The sequence below is a fragment of the Panthera uncia genome (genome assembly GCF_023721935.1).
Source record: "Panthera uncia isolate 11264 chromosome A1 unlocalized genomic scaffold, Puncia_PCG_1.0 HiC_scaffold_16, whole genome shotgun sequence".
Lineage (NCBI taxonomy): Eukaryota > Metazoa > Chordata > Mammalia > Carnivora > Felidae > Panthera > Panthera uncia.
The window spans coordinates 70,560,080-70,577,390 of record NW_026057576.1 but is presented as its reverse complement, the minus strand read 5'-3'; the positions used below and the strand labels follow the sequence as shown (position 1 = coordinate 70,577,390).

General features: G+C 43.0%; 1 protein-coding gene across 6 annotated transcripts in view; it reads right to left on the bottom strand.

Moving 5' to 3' along the window:
- The window catches only part of TPP2 (tripeptidyl peptidase 2), a 67,900-nt gene extending 50,881 nt beyond the window's left edge, over positions 1-17,019 (bottom strand). For all 6 annotated transcript variants that reach the window (XM_049647180.1, XM_049647182.1, XM_049647181.1 and 3 more), the window contains exons 1-3: positions 16,764-17,019; positions 9,217-9,345; positions 606-701 (exon numbers count right to left, since the gene is read on the bottom strand). In XM_049647180.1, coding sequence (XP_049503137.1) covers positions 606-701; positions 9,217-9,345; positions 16,764-16,928 — 390 coding nt within the window. In that variant the 5' untranslated portion in view covers positions 16,929-17,019. The remainder of the gene's footprint in view (positions 1-605; positions 702-9,216; positions 9,346-16,763) is intronic.
- Between the last annotated feature and the right edge of the window lie 292 nt (positions 17,020-17,311).

Sequence of the window (17,311 nt, the reverse complement as noted above, 5' to 3'; positions counted from 1 at the left end):
ACTTCCATCATCACAGAAAGATTTACTCAGTAGCTCCGTTTTAAAGCAGACTCCTCCTTCTTCAATTTGCAATTCTTATTTCTCTAATGACAGACTTGTGTTTTCCACACTTTAGCTGCTTTGGTCTGAGTAACCCTTTTCTTAGTACTGAATGATGACTAACTGAGATCAAGAAGCCTAGTTAAATGGTTAAGAAAAATGGGACAAATTATCATAGAAGCTACAGGACCAGGAATAAATAAGTCGGCCAGGGCTTTAAATCAACTTTAAACAGTCTTTAGCCTTTTGGAGATTAAAAAAAAAAAAAAAAAGTCCTTCAAAACTCCAATGAAAGCTATATTCGAACTCCCAGAAAAACACAAATATACAAAAACTTGAATTTCAATGTATTCACAACATTCTCTAAACTTAGCCATGTATCCAAGATTAAGAATGGTGACTTTAAATGGGTAACATTCCACTGACCAGAACCTTTAAGCAGTCATTGTCTGAAAGGCTCCCGGTCTCCACAATAATTAAGAGTTAACAGGATCTTATGAAAATTTTTTTCCTTCAGTAGGAAAAAAATTTGAGGAAGAAGTCATTGATTCTAGACTGGACATTACCTGTATCCTTTCCTTGAGCGCCTTTGGATAGAAGTCATAGCCATTTTTAATGCCAATATGATATTTGCCTGAGGGATTTATCCAGCTCACAGGAATCTACAGAAAAAGAGCAAATTGTTGACTCACTAAATGCTTCCCAATTCCAATGATTTACTACTGGGGAGAAAGGTTATTTCACTTCTATCCTAATGGCTCAACTTGGATAAGCAAGGTTGTGTATTAGAGCAATATTTCTCATATTCTAAGATGCCACTTAATATCTCTCTCGAGTTTTTCTCATTCATACGTAAGATGTTTCACTCAGGATATCTTTCTTTTTCTTTCTAGAGAGAAAGCAGGGGCAAGGAAGAGGGGCAGAGGAAGAGAGAGAGAATCCTAAGCAGGCTCCATGCTCAGCCCAGAACTCCACACAGGGCTCAATCCCACCACTGTGAGATCATGACCTGACCTGAAATCAAGAGTTGGGCACTTAACCCACTGAGCCACCCAGGCGCCCCAAGATACCTTTGAATTACAATGTTTCATGGTCTATAAAGTGCTTTCAACATAAGCTACCTCATTAAACTGCTACAATCTTTAGTTCTCAAGCATCAAGGAAACCTCACCTCTCCCTCCCTTCTCAGACCTACTTACTGCCCAACTAGGGGCAAAGAGAAGCAGTTAACAGACCCTCTCCATGCTTAGATTTTCTGTTAAGAACTGCATTCTCTACAATCAACAGGGATAATGCCTAGATACTTAAAACAAGCTCTTTAAGAAAAAAGTTATATAAGATTACATTAATTATATATAACATAATAGTCTTTCTAAATATCTCAAAGTATTTAAAAATAACACTTAAGGCCTCTAATTAACAGAATGATGTAAACAGCATGCCCAGTGTACACATGGAAAAAGCAAAGAAACAAAAAGAAATCACACTGCTTGCCCAAACCACAGGAAGGCTGAAAAGAAAGCTAGAATCTAGCTCTATCATGGAGACCAAAACATCCAGTGTAAAGATAAACCTGGCTGTGAACCCAAACTCTACCACTAACCAGAGTGGACCCACAGGTTCCTACTTCCCGGTGTGTAAAAGGAAAAAAATAAATAATCTCCACCTTATGATTTGCACAAGTACACTGAACATCAACCAACTTCAAATGTCAATCAAGAAAATGTGGAATGTTCACTCTCTTTGTAATCACAGGACCCCCGGTCATCAAAAACAGCTTTCAAATGTGTATAAAACATGAGGTTGAACTATCAACCACTCAGAGTTGGCTGACTCCTGAGTTCTCACTCGGGTAGTTATCTGTAACTGGCTCACCCCTGGTCCCTCATCAAGTTAGTCCCCAGGAAAGAAACTTTTGGATGAAATTTTCTCATGACTGAATAGAGGGAAAAACCCACCATTCACAGCACTTCAAAGATCGACTTTTTAAAAGTCTGCATATGTCAGTAAACATTTCTGAATCGAATGGATGTCTGGAGTATATGATGGCATATAAACTGGTGCTTTTCATTCACAATTTACCGATCTCTTTTAGAGAACAGGAATTCTTAACTCTTAATGTTCCTGCAGCAGCCCTTGACATCACAACAATACAGTGTTGCAACAACAAAAAAGTAAGTAATCCCTGGCTGGCAAATTCAAACACTATTTCATCACAGGTGTCCCACTACACAGGTCTTGTAACCCTAGGCTAGTGGCAACTTCTCGTACAAGGAGATTATAAAAGGCCGTGAAATGCCGAAGGACTAAACGGAGTGACTGACTGAAATAACAGCAAGATGAACAGGTGCGAACACGTATTTAACCACAATTACTTACAATATATGTAACGCAATAAAAATAATACACTACACATAATTTATACTTAATCATAAATGAGACCAAAATCTGCAGTGTCCACACAACCAGATACTTTTCAAATCACTACTATGTATTTTCCTCACAGTAAAGGCAGACTGGTTATTTATTAAAAATTCAACTACAAAAATCATAAATGTTATAATCACAGTTCTGCTATCTAGAGTTAACCAAATTTGAGTAAAGCTAACTTTATCCTATGAAGCAATTATGGAGTATGTCATTTTGCCTGTTTGAGTATTTTATACACATGAACTTATTTTCGGTCTCTTTTAAGAATCCAAGCTTTATATTTTGACCACTTAAGTGGGTTTCTTTAAAATGGTTTTATTACATGGTAACTACTGTAGAACTAGAGACCTGCTCGCATGGAGTCAGGCGGCCAGCAGGGGGTGCTCTCATGCACTACCACTCATGGAGGGGGACCTCGCCGGTGCACAGACTTTCCCATCCAGGCAGGAGGCAGTTTACTGCAAGGGGCGCTTCGTGTCCACCAGGCCTCCTGCCTTCCCCTCTTTCCTCTATATGAAATAGCAGTCCTCTCCTTTGTTCTGGGGACTTGTCTACGATTTTGCCAAAGGCTGCTCATTCCGGATTGCAGTTCTCTGCTATGCTGGAATAAACCCACTTTTGCTGGTAAATAACTGGCAGTTTTATTTTTAAGGTTAACACTGCAATGGAATAAGATCATTTTCATAAAAGAAACAGAGTCTCTTTGATTACTAATTACACCTCTTTTCCCTGACTCTTTTAAGGGGATGCCTAATGAATTGAACATTTCCTTAACAAGCCAAATGTCATCATAAGTGTTAATGTCCCATTTTTTTTTTTTTTTTTTAACTTCAAACTTTATGTCAGCCTTGTCAGCCTCATGGACCTGCCAGCTATCACTGCATCTAAATATGGTGCCACATTTGGCCAAGTGATTCACTAGGCCTGGACTTTTTTACATATATATATATATATATATATATATATATATATACATACACACACACACACACAAGAATAAATATTGATGATTTAAAGACTGACTTCAAGTTAAATGTGGTAAATTTTAAAAAGCACTGTGCTCCCTTCCAAATGGCTACTAAAGTTAGAATAAGGAAAATGAGGAAAAAAACATCCAAAGGACACAGAGAATTGGAAATGAGACTTTGAAACTATATCACCCCACTGTGAAGGTTGCAAAGTAAAAGGCAACACTGAAAAATTTGTGGGGAGATTATGGCAACTGGTCTTCAGATGGAAAAACAGATACAGCCTAAAATCAATACCAGCTGAATTATCTAGAATAGGAAAAGAAATATGGCAAAAGTTTTTAGAAAATAATAGAGGAGAATACCTTCTTGATCTTGGGGTCAGGAAGGACATGCAAAGGTCATTAAGACATGAAAAACCCTAATCAAAAAGGCAAAGACTAATATCCAAATACATTAAATTTAACGACTTCTAGCTCTCAAAGGACACCGCCCAGAAAGTGAACACAGACATACAGAATGGGAGAAGACACCTGACCCACAGTCCATCACAGGACAGGTTCTCAGAATACATAACGAAATTCTGCAAATTAGTAAGAAACAAGACAACTCACTGGGGGAGAGAGGGCAAATGGACTCGAACACGTACTTTCCAAGAGAGGGAATCCTCATGTCTAATCAATATATAAAAAGGAGTTCAATCTTATTAGTAATTAGAGAATATGAATTAAAACCACAACATGATACACCTAGATTCCCCACATATCTGCAAAGATTTTAGCCTAAAAATACCAAGTGTTACCAGTACAGCTATCAAATGTCTTGCACACTGCTAGTAGAAATGCAGGTTAGTGCAAATACTTGGAAAATCTGTTTGACATCACCTAGTTAAGTTGTATCTCTAAGACTCAGCAATTCTAGGTATGCATCCTGGAGGTTATCTACACACATGTGCAAAAGATACATACACGTGAATGTTCTCTGAAGAGCTCTTAGTGACTCCCAAACTGGAAACAACGGCTCATCCTCAGTGGAGTGGACAGAACTGGTATATACAAACCTCAGTATCTCGAACAGCAATGAAATTAAACAACTCATTACTACATGCAACATCCTGGCTTGAGTGGCAAGAATCTTGCAAACAACTGATATAAAATGATACACAAATGAGGTCATTCATATAAAGTCCACAAACAGGCAAAACCAACAATGTATTTCATGTATCCACACAGAGGTGGTAAAACTATAAAGCAAAGCACAGAAATGATCATCACAAAAGCCCAAGTAGGTTGTGATCTGGGAGAATGCAGGAAGCTTCTGAGGTATGGTCATGTTCTTTGTCCCATCTGGGTAGTAGATAAAGCGGCATCCACTTCAGTATTCATCAAGCTGTACGTATGTGTTTTATGCACTTTCCTTTATGCCTGTACATTTCATCATAAAAGATTTTAAGCTCCTGTTCACTTTTTTGCTTCTACTTGCTCATAGGAGTGTCACTTTCCAAAGTAACTGACCACTAGTTTCTCAAGAAGGCCTAGGAATGGCCTCCTTAGAGAAAGAGATTATTGGAATGTTCAAAGCACTTAACCAGTAGTTCATCTCAAACAGGGAAAGCAAGACATTAACTGTCAACAGTTTATGGGCGATTTCGAAGAAGCTGAAATACAGCTATTTAATTCATCTTAAGGCATGGTCAAGTCAAAGAAACCTGAATACTTCGCTACGTTGCTAAGAACTGTGTGCTAAAGAGCTCTGAGAGATCCGAGCTAGCCAGAATACCAGTGACTAGCAACACTATTCTTTCTGATGCCCACTGCAAAGTATCTGAACACCTGCACTTCCTTGAAAGAAAATAAGCTGAACATGTATGTGGGTATGTTCTGTGTTCAGATAAAGAGCTAACACCAAGAAGACTGGTGGAAAGCCTGTATGAGGAACAATCAGACACCTGCTGCACATCCCATGGGCTGCCCAAACCTGACCAGCCAGTCAACTGGACGTTGAACCAGAGACATGGAAATGTCAGCTTTCTTGAGGGATTCACACAGCAGAGCGGAGAGGTGAGACATACTTAAGAGTCTGCAAGAGATCTCTCCAGGCACCTTTCCAGGCATGAGCCCCTGAGAGGCTTCTCCCCTCTCCCCCAAACCCCAGGCCGAACTGGCCAAGTCCTCTTGGAGGTAAATGAGCATATCTCAATGGGAAAAAGTATGCCATATACTGTCACTTTGGAGTCTGTCACAATAGCATCACTGAGACCCACACCCCTAGGCCCTGCAAAGGCAGAGAGCACCTCTGTCCCCTTTAGGTGCCTTGTTAACCAAGAGACAGCCAGGGTAGCTAGACAGCTGGGGGAAAGCTCTCAGGTAGAAAGTAGAGCACAAGGAAGGGGGAGAGGTAGAGGGAGCAGGAGAAGAGGAGGAAGAGAAAGGGAAGAGGGAGGAGGGAACAGGAGGGGCGAAGAAAAAGGAAGAGAAAGGGGAAAGGAGAATGGGAGGAAGAGGAAGGTGAGTAAAGAGAGGATGAAGAAACTAGAAAAAAAAATTTAGACAATATTCCCACATAAAATGTTGTATACATGACACGAAGATATGCTCTGAGTGGACATGAACAGACTTACATTTAAAAATAATAGGCAAAAATTAACAATATTCAATTTGAGAGTTAGCAAAGAATACTGAGAAATCTCAGAAATCTCTCAGGAAGGAAAAAAACAAACACAAGCAATAAGGATGGAAAAACATAAGAAAATTGGAAGATCAACTCAAGAGGTCCAATGTCCAATTAACAGGATTCCAGATAAAAGAACAGCAAAAACAGTGGAAGGAAGAACCCCAGAGACAATACCAGGAAACTTCTCAGAAATGAACGACCTGGAAGGTGAACTCTCTTCTTCCACACTGCTAATTCCACAGATAAAAATTCAAGAATTAAGAAGAGTATGTTACTTAAAACCCTGAAGAAAATGTAACATCAAAGACTTCCCTCTCGGAGAGTGGGAATCGGTGGTGAAAGGGGAGACGCAGGGCACCGCACTCGGCTTCTCCTGTTAGAAGCTGTGGACAAGCATTTGTCCTTTTAAATTCTGAAGACACATTGAATACAAAAAAAATTAAGTTAAAACCTCCCGCTATATTGATGGGCAGAGAATACTTAACAGTAGAGCTAAAGAAGTAGGTCATCAGGTTAAGATTTAAGTAGTAATCTGTCGATTTTCTGATCTTATTTCCTACCATATACATGGTACATCCACTTCTGCCTTTGAGCACGAGTGGTGTTATCAGTCCATGTGGTTTAAAGCATGGGCTATTACAGTTATTTAAAATAAACAACTGAGTGGGTGCCTGGGTGGCTCAGTCGGTTAAGCATCTGACTCTTGAATTCAGCTCAGGTCATGATCTCACAGTTCACGGGTTCGAGCCCCATGTCGGGCTCCACAATGTGCGGAGCCTGCTTGGGATTCTCTCTCTCTGCCCCTCCCCGGCTCACGCACTCACACACTCTCTCTCTCTCTCTCTCTCATAAAATAAACTTATAAAACAACAATTGAGGACAAAACTTTACAGGATTCTAAATCTTTGGAACCTACTAGAAGCATTCCCTAATTTCCCAAAGAATGTAACTCACAGGAATCCCAATGTGTCTTCTCTGAAATATAGTCTAAATAACAACACAGACTTGGGGAAGGCAGGCAAAACCTCAGAATAATGCAGATGTGCAGAAATTCCTTTCCCTCTAGTTTACAATCTTCCTTCCTTCCTTCCCTCCTTTCTCTTTCTTTCTTTCTCTCTCTCTCTCTCTTTCTTTCTTTCTCTCTCTCTTTCTTTCTTTTCTTTCGGCAGATGGTGTCTTACTTCAGGCACCGTAAGAAAATACCACAGAATACTGGGTAGCTCAAACACCAGAAATTTATTTTCTCAGTTCTGAAGGCTGGGGGCATGGGATTAGAGTGCCAGCATGGTCAGGTTCTGGGGAGACTCTTCCTAACTTGCAGGCACAGCCTTCTCACTTTATTCTCACACGGTAGGGGGGGGGGGGGGAGAGAGAGAGAGAGAGAGAGAGAGAACACGGACTAATCCTGTCATGAGGGGCTCGCTCCCATGAGCTCACCTACCCCTAACACCATCTCCAAATACTATCAAATTGGGTGTCAGGGCTTCAACATATGACTTTTGGGGTCATACAAACAATTCAGTCGTGGATGTTAATGCCTGCTGTGTGCCTATGGTAGCAGATTCTCAAGAAGACCCATGCCCTTGTATAGCCCTCTCCCCTTGGTAAAGGCAGGGCCTGTGACTAGCACTCCTGTGACTGTATTATGGTAAGTAATATAGCAAAGTGAAGGCATTGTGCAGATACAATTAAGGTCTGTAATTAGGTGACTGATTTAATAAAAAAGGAGACTGCCCTGGTGAGCCTACCTAATCAGGTAGGCTCCTTAAAACAGACAGGGGCCATTCCAATGGTCAGAGAGATTCTCCTGCTGGCCTGGAAGAAGCAAACTGTGGTGAGCTCAACAGCTGCAAGAAAAATATATTCTTCCAACAAGAAGAATGAAGTTGGAAAAGGATCCTGAGCCTCAGATGAAACCACAGTTCCAACCAATACCTGAGTACAGTCTTGTGAGACACTGACCAGAGAACCACAGAAAGCAGTGCTGACCCGTGGAAACAGTAAAATAATAAATGCAGGAATGTATGTAGCTTTAAGCAGCTGAATTTGTGTTAACTCACTACATAGCACAACAACCTTATCCAGAAGAGGATGCCTAAACATAATTCAGAGAGATGGTAAAAGATGGCCAGAGTTAAATACAGCTCTTTAAACATATAAATAAGCACAAATTCATTTTCCAAACTAATTCTGCTTATTGGTTTAAAATACCAAACCACAAATTCTTGACATCTATAAGCTCATTAGCTAACATCTCATGAATTGCTTTATGTTAGCAATCTAATCATTTTTCATGTTAGCTCACCTTTCTACCAAGCACAAAGAGTTAACACAAAGCCAGTTACTTAAGTCCACAATGATTAAATCCTAAATATTTCCTGTTCAAGTTCTCAGAAGGAACAGGAAACAAGGCAAAACTATAACCTGGTCACTTTTCCCATCTTTCTATCCAAAACTTAAAAATTTTTGGAATTTGGCAACCACAATGAAAAATATATCCTAATTCTAAGCCCACTGTCACACAACAAAACAAATGACTTCTTCTAAGATGACCCCTGGTCCTCATGCTCTCGTAAAATTCCCTTCCCCTTTAAGTGTGTGCTGGGTTTCATGGCTCATTTCCAATGAAAACAAAATGGCAGAAGCAATGGAATGTGAATCCCAAGATTAATATGTAAAAAGACTACAGCCTCCATCTTGGGTACTCTCCTGGACTACTCACCCAGGGGGAAGACAGCTACATGGCATATAGCAGCCCCGTGGAGAGGACCCTAAGCCTGCCAATAACCACTTGAGTGAGCTTGCAACAGACTCCCCTTCCCCACTCAGGCTGAGCCTTCAGATGAAACTGCAGCCCTGGCCAAGCTCAGGAGAGATCTTAAACAAGAGGCACCGAGCTAAGTCAAACCCAGATTACTGACACGCAGAAATTGTGAGATGATAAATGTTTGTTGTTTTAAACCATGAAGTTTTGGGGGTAATCTGTTAAACAGCAACAGGTAACTAGTAACCTACCAGTAACCATAAGCTAAAAACACTAAATGCTTTGAGGCAACAGTACAAAAAAAAGGAAAGAAAAATTCGATTAAAAGATTAAAGCTCTAACCTTGAGCACTCTTCCTGAAAGACCAACAATCTCACCATCTTTGGGCTCTACTACTGTAGCAGTATTCACATCACCACTTCCTGTTGTATCAATGATATCGATGATTTTTGGTTTTCCATCAGTTGTGACCTGAAAATGAAGGGATAACTGAAATATGAATTATAGATTTAATTTCTTAATCATTATAAAAAGCAATGCCAACCCCCATATATGTGTGCACACATGCACACATACATAAAATACCCTATAAAATCTGCATTCATTTAAAAAAGAAAATTGAGTTGTTTTAAGCCAAAAACTGGAGATATACTTACAAAAAAATTACTCATGAAAAACAAAGAATCCTTCAAGTGATTTTACACAGTTAATAAATACTTACTAAGCATTTACCACAGGCCACTTGTTTAGGTGTTGGGGACACACACAGTAATGATCAATACCTAGAAGTCCCTGGTCTCACAGATCTTCTGTTCTACTCAATTAACTTGTCAGATACCTAACACCAGATGGTGATAATTATTATGGAGAAAAATTAAAGAGAAGGAGGAGGTAGCGTGGGGTTTTCAGTAACTAGGTTGGTTAAGAAAGATCTCACTGAGGGGCGCCTGGGTGGCTCAGTCGGTTGAGCGTCCGACTTCAGCTCAGGTCACGATCTCGCGGTCCGTGAGTTCGAGCCCCGCGTCGGGCTCTGGGCTGATGGCTCGGAGCCTGGAGCCTGCTTCCGATTCTGTGTCTCCCTCTCTCTCTGCCCCTCCCCCGTTCATGCTCTGTCTCTCTCTGTCTCAAAAATAAATAAATGGTAAAAAAAAAAAAAAAAAAATTAAGAAAAAAAAAAAGAAAGATCTCACTGAGAAGGTAACATCTGAGAAAAGATCTGAAGAAGGTAAGCTCTGGGCCCGATGAGCACAAACCTTCAGGGGAAAACATGTAATGACATTTCATTACAGGATGCCCACCGGCACTCAAACTTCGTTAAGTTCAAAGTTCAGACTTAACATTCGAACTTCCTTCCCTCCAGGCTCTGCCATCTCAGGAATCGGCACATACCCAGTTGCTCAAACCAGAGAGTTCAATGTCCTTCTCGGATTCCTTTCTCTGGTTTGCTGCCCACATCAAATCTGTCAGGAAGTCATCTTCATTCCACCTCTAAAATACAGTTCGAGTCCATCTTCTCTGGATTTTAGCCACCGCTATCCCAACCCTCTCCCCACCACCACCCTTGCCTTCGTGACACTGATGCTCTGTGCAGGTCTCCCGGGTGCGTTCGTGGCCCGCACCAGAAGCAAGAGGACAAGCTGTGCGATGGCAGCCGCCAGCTCCCATGCGGCCCCCCGCCATGGAGCTCCCGCACTCAGCACAAAAGCCTCTGAGCGACCCGTTCCACCGCGGCCCTGGACCATTGTAACCACACTGGCCTCCTCTAGGTTCCTGCCATGTGCCAACCTTTCCCTGCCCCACGACTCTGTGCACACGGTCCTTCCGCTTGGGATCCTCTGTCTGTCCCTTCAGCTGTTCCATAGAAATCCCCATCTCATCTTTCAGCCTTCTACTAAAATGTCACCTCTTCAGAAGGCCTCCGTGATGACCTCTTCTGTGGGCAGTCACCACCCTAAACCTGAGCCTTACTCCTCCTCACTGGGCCTTGTTTCCTTCACAGAATTTGTAATTCTACAGTTAGCTGATTCCTCATCTATTTCCACTATTAGAAAGTAAGTTCCCTAAGGGCAAGGACTAGGTCTATTTTATTCACCAAATTCTCCCAAACCTAGCAGTGCCTGGTTGGTGCTCAATACAGATTTAATTACTGAACGATCTGACACAAACCGCTCAGCATTAAGACTGATTTTTCTAAGGCCTGGTTTCTTGGCCAGTTCACAAATTTTCTTTGGGGCCATGCAGACTACTACAGGTAACAGCAGTCCTATATTTCCACACTGCTTTCGTTGGAAAAATCACTTCTTGGCTTGCTTTGCAAAGGGAATCTGTAGCATTCAAGATAGAGGTACTGAGTTACCAGCAGGGAATCGTCAGGCATGGAGACACAAAGACGACCAAAAAAAGACAATCCCCCAGGGCGCCTGGGTGGCTCAGTCGATTGGGTGTTGGACTTCGGCTCAGGTCATGATCTCGCGGTCCATGAGTTCGAGTCCCCCCATCGGGCTCTGGGCTGACAGCTCAGAGCCTGGAGCCTGTTTTGGATTCTGTGTCTCCCTCTCTCTCTGACCCTCCCCTGCTCATGCTCTGTCTCTCTCTGTCTCAAAAATAAATAAATGTTAAAAAAAAAAATTAAAAAAAAAAAAAGACAACCCCCTACCTATCCTCAAGGAGGGGCGGGGCGGAGAAAAAAGGGAACGCAAAAAAAATGCCAAGAGCATCAGAGAAGCACAAGGTCTTCCAACTCCTTTCCACCCAGAGAATTCACATTCACACTCTTTAAGATCAAGCTAAGTGTCCCTCTGTGTGTCTTTCCAGGCACTTCTCCCACTGTAGTGTCCTCAAAGCCCTGTAGGTAAGGGTTACCAAGGGAGGAGAGGGAAAGTTACCACGTAGAGGAAACAAAGGCACAAGTTTTTCTTTATGAGGCAGAAGCAAAGAGGTTCTTGGCGGGCCCCAAATCTTCTTCCAACGACATTGCTATAGAACCACCTGGGGCCATAAAGGCCTCCCAGGTACAGCTGCCTTTTTTAAATTTTTTAACGGAAACTTTAAGCTGGATACTTATTTCTTGGAAATTGTCTATACTAGTAACAAAATAATATACTCAGGAGGCTCAAAATCAGTTTAAAAAAACAACATTGGAAGTCAAACCAAATTCTGATAAGATCATGATAAAATTAACTGATTAAATCCGCTACTGGCTTTGAAGGGATTGGCTAAGCATCTTTGGAAATAAAATAAATGAAGGAAAATATAAGAAAATCAACCACAATACAAAATGGAAATACTCCCTTATAAAATTAAAACTAGCTAAATCACGTAAGAAAATAATCGATTTCAAAATGCATTCCAAATAAGTCTGTAACTTGAAAGCTAAGCCATAGCACTAGGAACACAATCACCTATCTTTATCTTCTCAATGAGCAAACAACTTCAGTGACTTGAGATCAAGAATCACAAGAGATCACTAACAAGCCAGACAACAGATCCCTCTCACTAGAAACCTCATTATCAGTGTGTGAACAAAGGAAGAAAACCTAATGGGATTTGGTGACTTATTTACCATCTACTATTGCCACCAGCTTTACTTATTAGTCTGTCTCTTTCATTACAACTTCTTACATATGCACTTTTCTATCCCTGTACTTCTTTCTCCATTAGGTAAAGGAAACCACGCCACTGGAGACAGTAAGACACAAGAGGGAATTTGAGGTTAGGGAGGAGAGGTGTTAAAAAAGGCAAACCGGCTGAGGATTTTGCAATGGAGCTTTGGGAGAAGTAGGACAGTGAACTGCTACCATCAGAATGAATTCCCTCATCTTTGCAGGGGGAGGAGGAGGATGTTATGAGCAGAGCTAGGGTAGTACGCCGTGTGCACTGGGGTGGGGGACTGAGAAAGGCCTAGGGGGCTATGCTGGACAAACAAAACAGAAATTGTCTAAAGGTTTCCCCCACGTCAAGACTCGAAATCACTTTGTGTCTCCACTGAATTGATTATGGTGAGGAAGCTGGTGAGGAAGCTGGTGAGGGCTGGGAGCTCCCGTCATTAAACACGAGGATCAGAAGAAAGCGGGAAAGGGGAGTTGCAAATCATCCTGAGCAAAACAAGGTGAATGTAGAAGCATTTACTTGAAAATACTCTTTTAAGCAAGGGAAGATATTTCATAAGCAAGTACTATTAAATGACTTATTCTGAGGACGTAATGATGAATGAATCGGACAGGTTCCACTTTCAGAAAGCTTACAATCCAGTTGGAAAACAGATTAGTAAAGAGATAACTGCAACACAGGACAATAAATAAAAAAGGTAAGGACAGTGTGTATGAAAGCATGTAAGAATATAAAACCCAGCTTGGGGGAATTAGGGAAGACTAACCGAGAGAAAGGTAATAAAAATTAAAACCAACTGCATAGCATCCAACATTTGTAACCAATTATGTATCTATGATTTACTTTATTACTTCAGGAAATGTAAAAACAAAGATTTTTATAGGACCACTTGTAACCTTCCCCAAGCCATTTTTTTCTCCATGAGGAAATTATGCACGCTGTGAACACATTTTTTTTTTCTCATTCAACAAAAATAATGTGATAGGCACGTCTCCTACAAAATGCATTTGGACATATGCTGTCAAAGAATTTTAACTTATGCAGGAAAAAAGGTTACGTAAACAGAAATACTAAAATGAAACATTTTAAGCGCTACAGGGGGGGCGGGGAGGGGGGATATGAACACATTGCTAGGAAAGCAAAAAGAAAAAAAGCACCCAAATAACTGTTGGTAAGGATGGGCCTTATTCATCCTGAAGCCTCGGGTCAAACACAATGCTGGGCACACACGTGTAGATATATGCTGGGGTCTTAATTCAGCCAGTAGAGGTCCCAAAAGCTAATAGGGTCAAGACCCAGGTGGGTCTTAAAGGATTACGCAAGTTACAGGTGAGGGTGGAAGGCTTGCGGGCAGATTAACTCATGTGTTGAGGAAAGGCCTGAAACACGGGGGTGAGTGGAAAGGGTGGAATGTTCTGGATGGAAGCATAGGGCAAACAGTGAGAAGCAAAGCACCACGAGGACGTCAAGCTGCACGGAGAAGCGCCACACAATATTCAAATTCCGGAATTTTTAGGCAAAGGCAACTAGAATGCCAAAATTAAGTGCTTTGTTTTGTATTACACAAGGGTGTTACAGAAGCAGTTTCTTATTTTTTCTAAGGAAAATAATCTGGCATTGTAAAGGGTGGAGCCAAGAGAAGACTGGTGGCAGGAGACCAACTGGCCACTGTGTATTCTTTCCAGGTCAGTGCAAGTCCCATCTCGGCCTCAAAGCCAGCTCTCACTGGCCCCTGATCAATCCTGGTGACGCCTGCAGGAGGAAGGCTTTTAACTCACCCTTGGGCACCTGCCAGGTGCCTGGATATTCGATGAGGAAAGATGTAATCATTTATGCACTTATTACTCCTTTCATGCTGTCTGCCCTCTACTTTTTTTTTTTTTTTTGAAGTTTATTTATTTTGAGAGAGAGAGAGAGAGAATGCGCAGGGGAGGGGCAGAGAGGGAGAGAGAATCCCAAGCAGGCTCTGCATTGTCAGTGCAGAGTCCCATGAGGGGCTCGATCCCACGAACTGTGACACCGTGACCTGAGCCGAAACCAAGAGTCAGACGCTTAACCGACTGAAGCATCCAGGTGCCCACCACCCTCTGCTTTTCACAAGCCCAGACAGCTGTCACAAAAGACCACTGGGCCCAAAGCACTCACTGAAGAATGACACCCCATTGCCATCTCCAAAGGGTTTATTTGTATCTCTGGTCCTCCATGCAGACCCCACCTGGCATTCTAAATGTCCACTCCTTTTTTTCTTTCCTTCCTATTTCTATCCACTTTCTTATCTTAATGATGTATACACAGATCTACAAAATAAATTGGCAAAAGCAGGGGAAAAAAACCTTGACAATTCACTCATGTGCAAGCCACTGTACTGAATTTCTTTAACTGGTCATATTTATGTCAGTATCTCAGAGTTAAAGTTGTTGGAAGACAAGAGTTACGTTTTCATTTTATTTCAATATTTTACTGCTTGAACATTTGTTATTACATGCCAATATCTAGTGTGTATTTATACTTCACACAGTGGGTGATTTAAATCCCAACCTCAACTTCTAAATAAACTTGCTTTAAAAAAAAAAATCAGTGTTTGCTTAATACTCTGCTTGAGCATTTGAAAAAGTCACATGTAATTAATCTTCTCAATCAATGTCCACAGCAACACTGTGTTGAGAACTGCTATTACTTTACAGAGAGTAACGGAACAAAGTGATAAGCAGACTGGGAAATTCTACAAAAGCATTTTTACTGAGACAGTACTCCTCCAAACTCTCCTGATCCTTTTATTATCCTGACAAAAGAACCAGTGAACCACTTACCCCAGCTGTTCTCCTCCCACTTATCCCTATAAAAAGTAAACATACACTAGGACAGAATGGAAACCACGACCACTCTGCAATCAAGCCTCAATGAGGTGATAGCTGTCACTGTTGCAAAGCTTCAGAGTTATTAATGCAACAACTGTATCACTAGAGCTACCAGGAGGGAACAGTATGACTCCCTATTCTGATTCACCAAAGCTTCCTGGTCCCAAAAGCCCAAGGTGTGTTGTACTCCAGAGTGCTGCTGAAGACTTAACAGGAGAAAGCAAGATTCCTAAAGGGATCCTGTACAGTCAGACTGGTTCCCCTTCCCGCCCCCTCCCCAGCATGACATCTTAACCTCCAAAATGCTACCTCGATTATTGCAAAGTACAATAAAGGATCCAGAGGCCAGAGGGGACTTGGGGGAGGGAGAGAATTACTAAACTTCAGAGTATAGTGAAGAAAGGAGAGTAAGATACACAGATGAAGGGTTGATCAGAGGGAGAGGATTACATCCAGATTAGATTTTTAAAAGATGGATCTTCAACAGTGATATTTTGTTTATGACTGTATTTCATTAAATGCTAAGGTGAAATCTACAGAAGCCAAACTTCAAAGACTTTAGACGGAATACTTTTAATCAAGAGACACATTTTTAAAAAAATTACCTTTTGGCACAGTACTTTAAAGATTTCAAAGGTGCATCTGGCAAAATTAAGCAATTTTTTAAAATCGTAATTAAAGCATGTTGTTTTATATTTGGAGATAAAAAAAAATTAAAGAAGCCTAATTTAATAGAGCCTGAAGAGTTGGCCAAAAACAAACTAAATTGGGTTCTTATGTAAAACAAAGACGAAGCCATGCGCTTCAATGACCCTAAACAAGTACAGTGCAGAAGATGGTTTAAAAATAGAACACATAAAACTACCAGAGGAAACTACCAGAGGAAGTTGACCGAGTTATCTTCTCGAAACCCGGCTTTGGTGCTAAAGACCAACAATTCTCCCCAGAACCAAATCCCCCGAACGACAGCAATAAAAAGGGTCTGATAGGTCGTTCGCCACTGTTCTGTTTCCTCCCCGCCCCCACCCCCGACAACTAATAAAAATTGTAAAATCCCCGTCAAAAAACAGTAGGCACGGGCCGGTGCCCGAGACGCTAGGGACCTGCGGAGGAAGGCAGCGCGGCGGGAAGCGGCCCCGGGGCCCGGGCCTGGCAGCACCTGGGCAGGAAGAGGCTTCCTGGGCGAAAGGCGGACCTAGGCACCCCGGCCGGCCGCGCCTGGCACGCCGCTTTTGTCTGGGCCGGGCTGACGGCCCAGCCCGAGCCCCCATGCCTCCTCCAGGTGCCGGCTCCCGCTCGGCCGCCGAGCGGGCTTCGGCCTGCCGCGCTGCGAGGCTGCGTCCCCTCCACGTCCCCCGCCAGCCCGCCAGCCCGCCGGCCAGCCGGCCGCCCGCGCCCCCGCGCCCTCCGCGGCTGCCGCACCTGCATGCCAGGAGCCCCGGGGTCCACCCCCGTGTCCAGGACGGCGATGAGCACCCCCCGCCCGTCATACTCTGGGTAGCGACAGAGGAAGGAGGCGGCCCCGGTCTCTTTCTTGGGCAGGAGGCCGTGGAAGGGGAAGGGCTCCTCGGCCGCTGCGGTGGCCATGGACGCAGGCTGCAGGACGAGGAAGAGGCAAACTGCCAGGCTGCGCGTGGACGAGCGGCGCGAGGACACCCGGGCGGCCGCGGGCCTGGGCGGGGGCGAGGGGCGGGGGCGAGGGGCGGGGCCGGGCGCCGGCCAATCCCGGCCTGCCAGGGGCAGGCGGCCAATCACGTGCCTCTACGTAACCCATCGGCGCCGCTCTCAGGACCTGGGCCGGAGTGTTGCCCGGGCCGCAGAGAAGGAGGAGGAGTCTGGCTCCGGTGCTGGAGATTTCGGCTCTTAGACTTGGGGTCTTAAAGAGACCTGCACTGGGGATTTTTTTTTTTAGGAGAGGGCTGCGCTCCGAGGGAAGGGTCTGTGAGTCCCGGGAGAAACCCTCTCCGAGG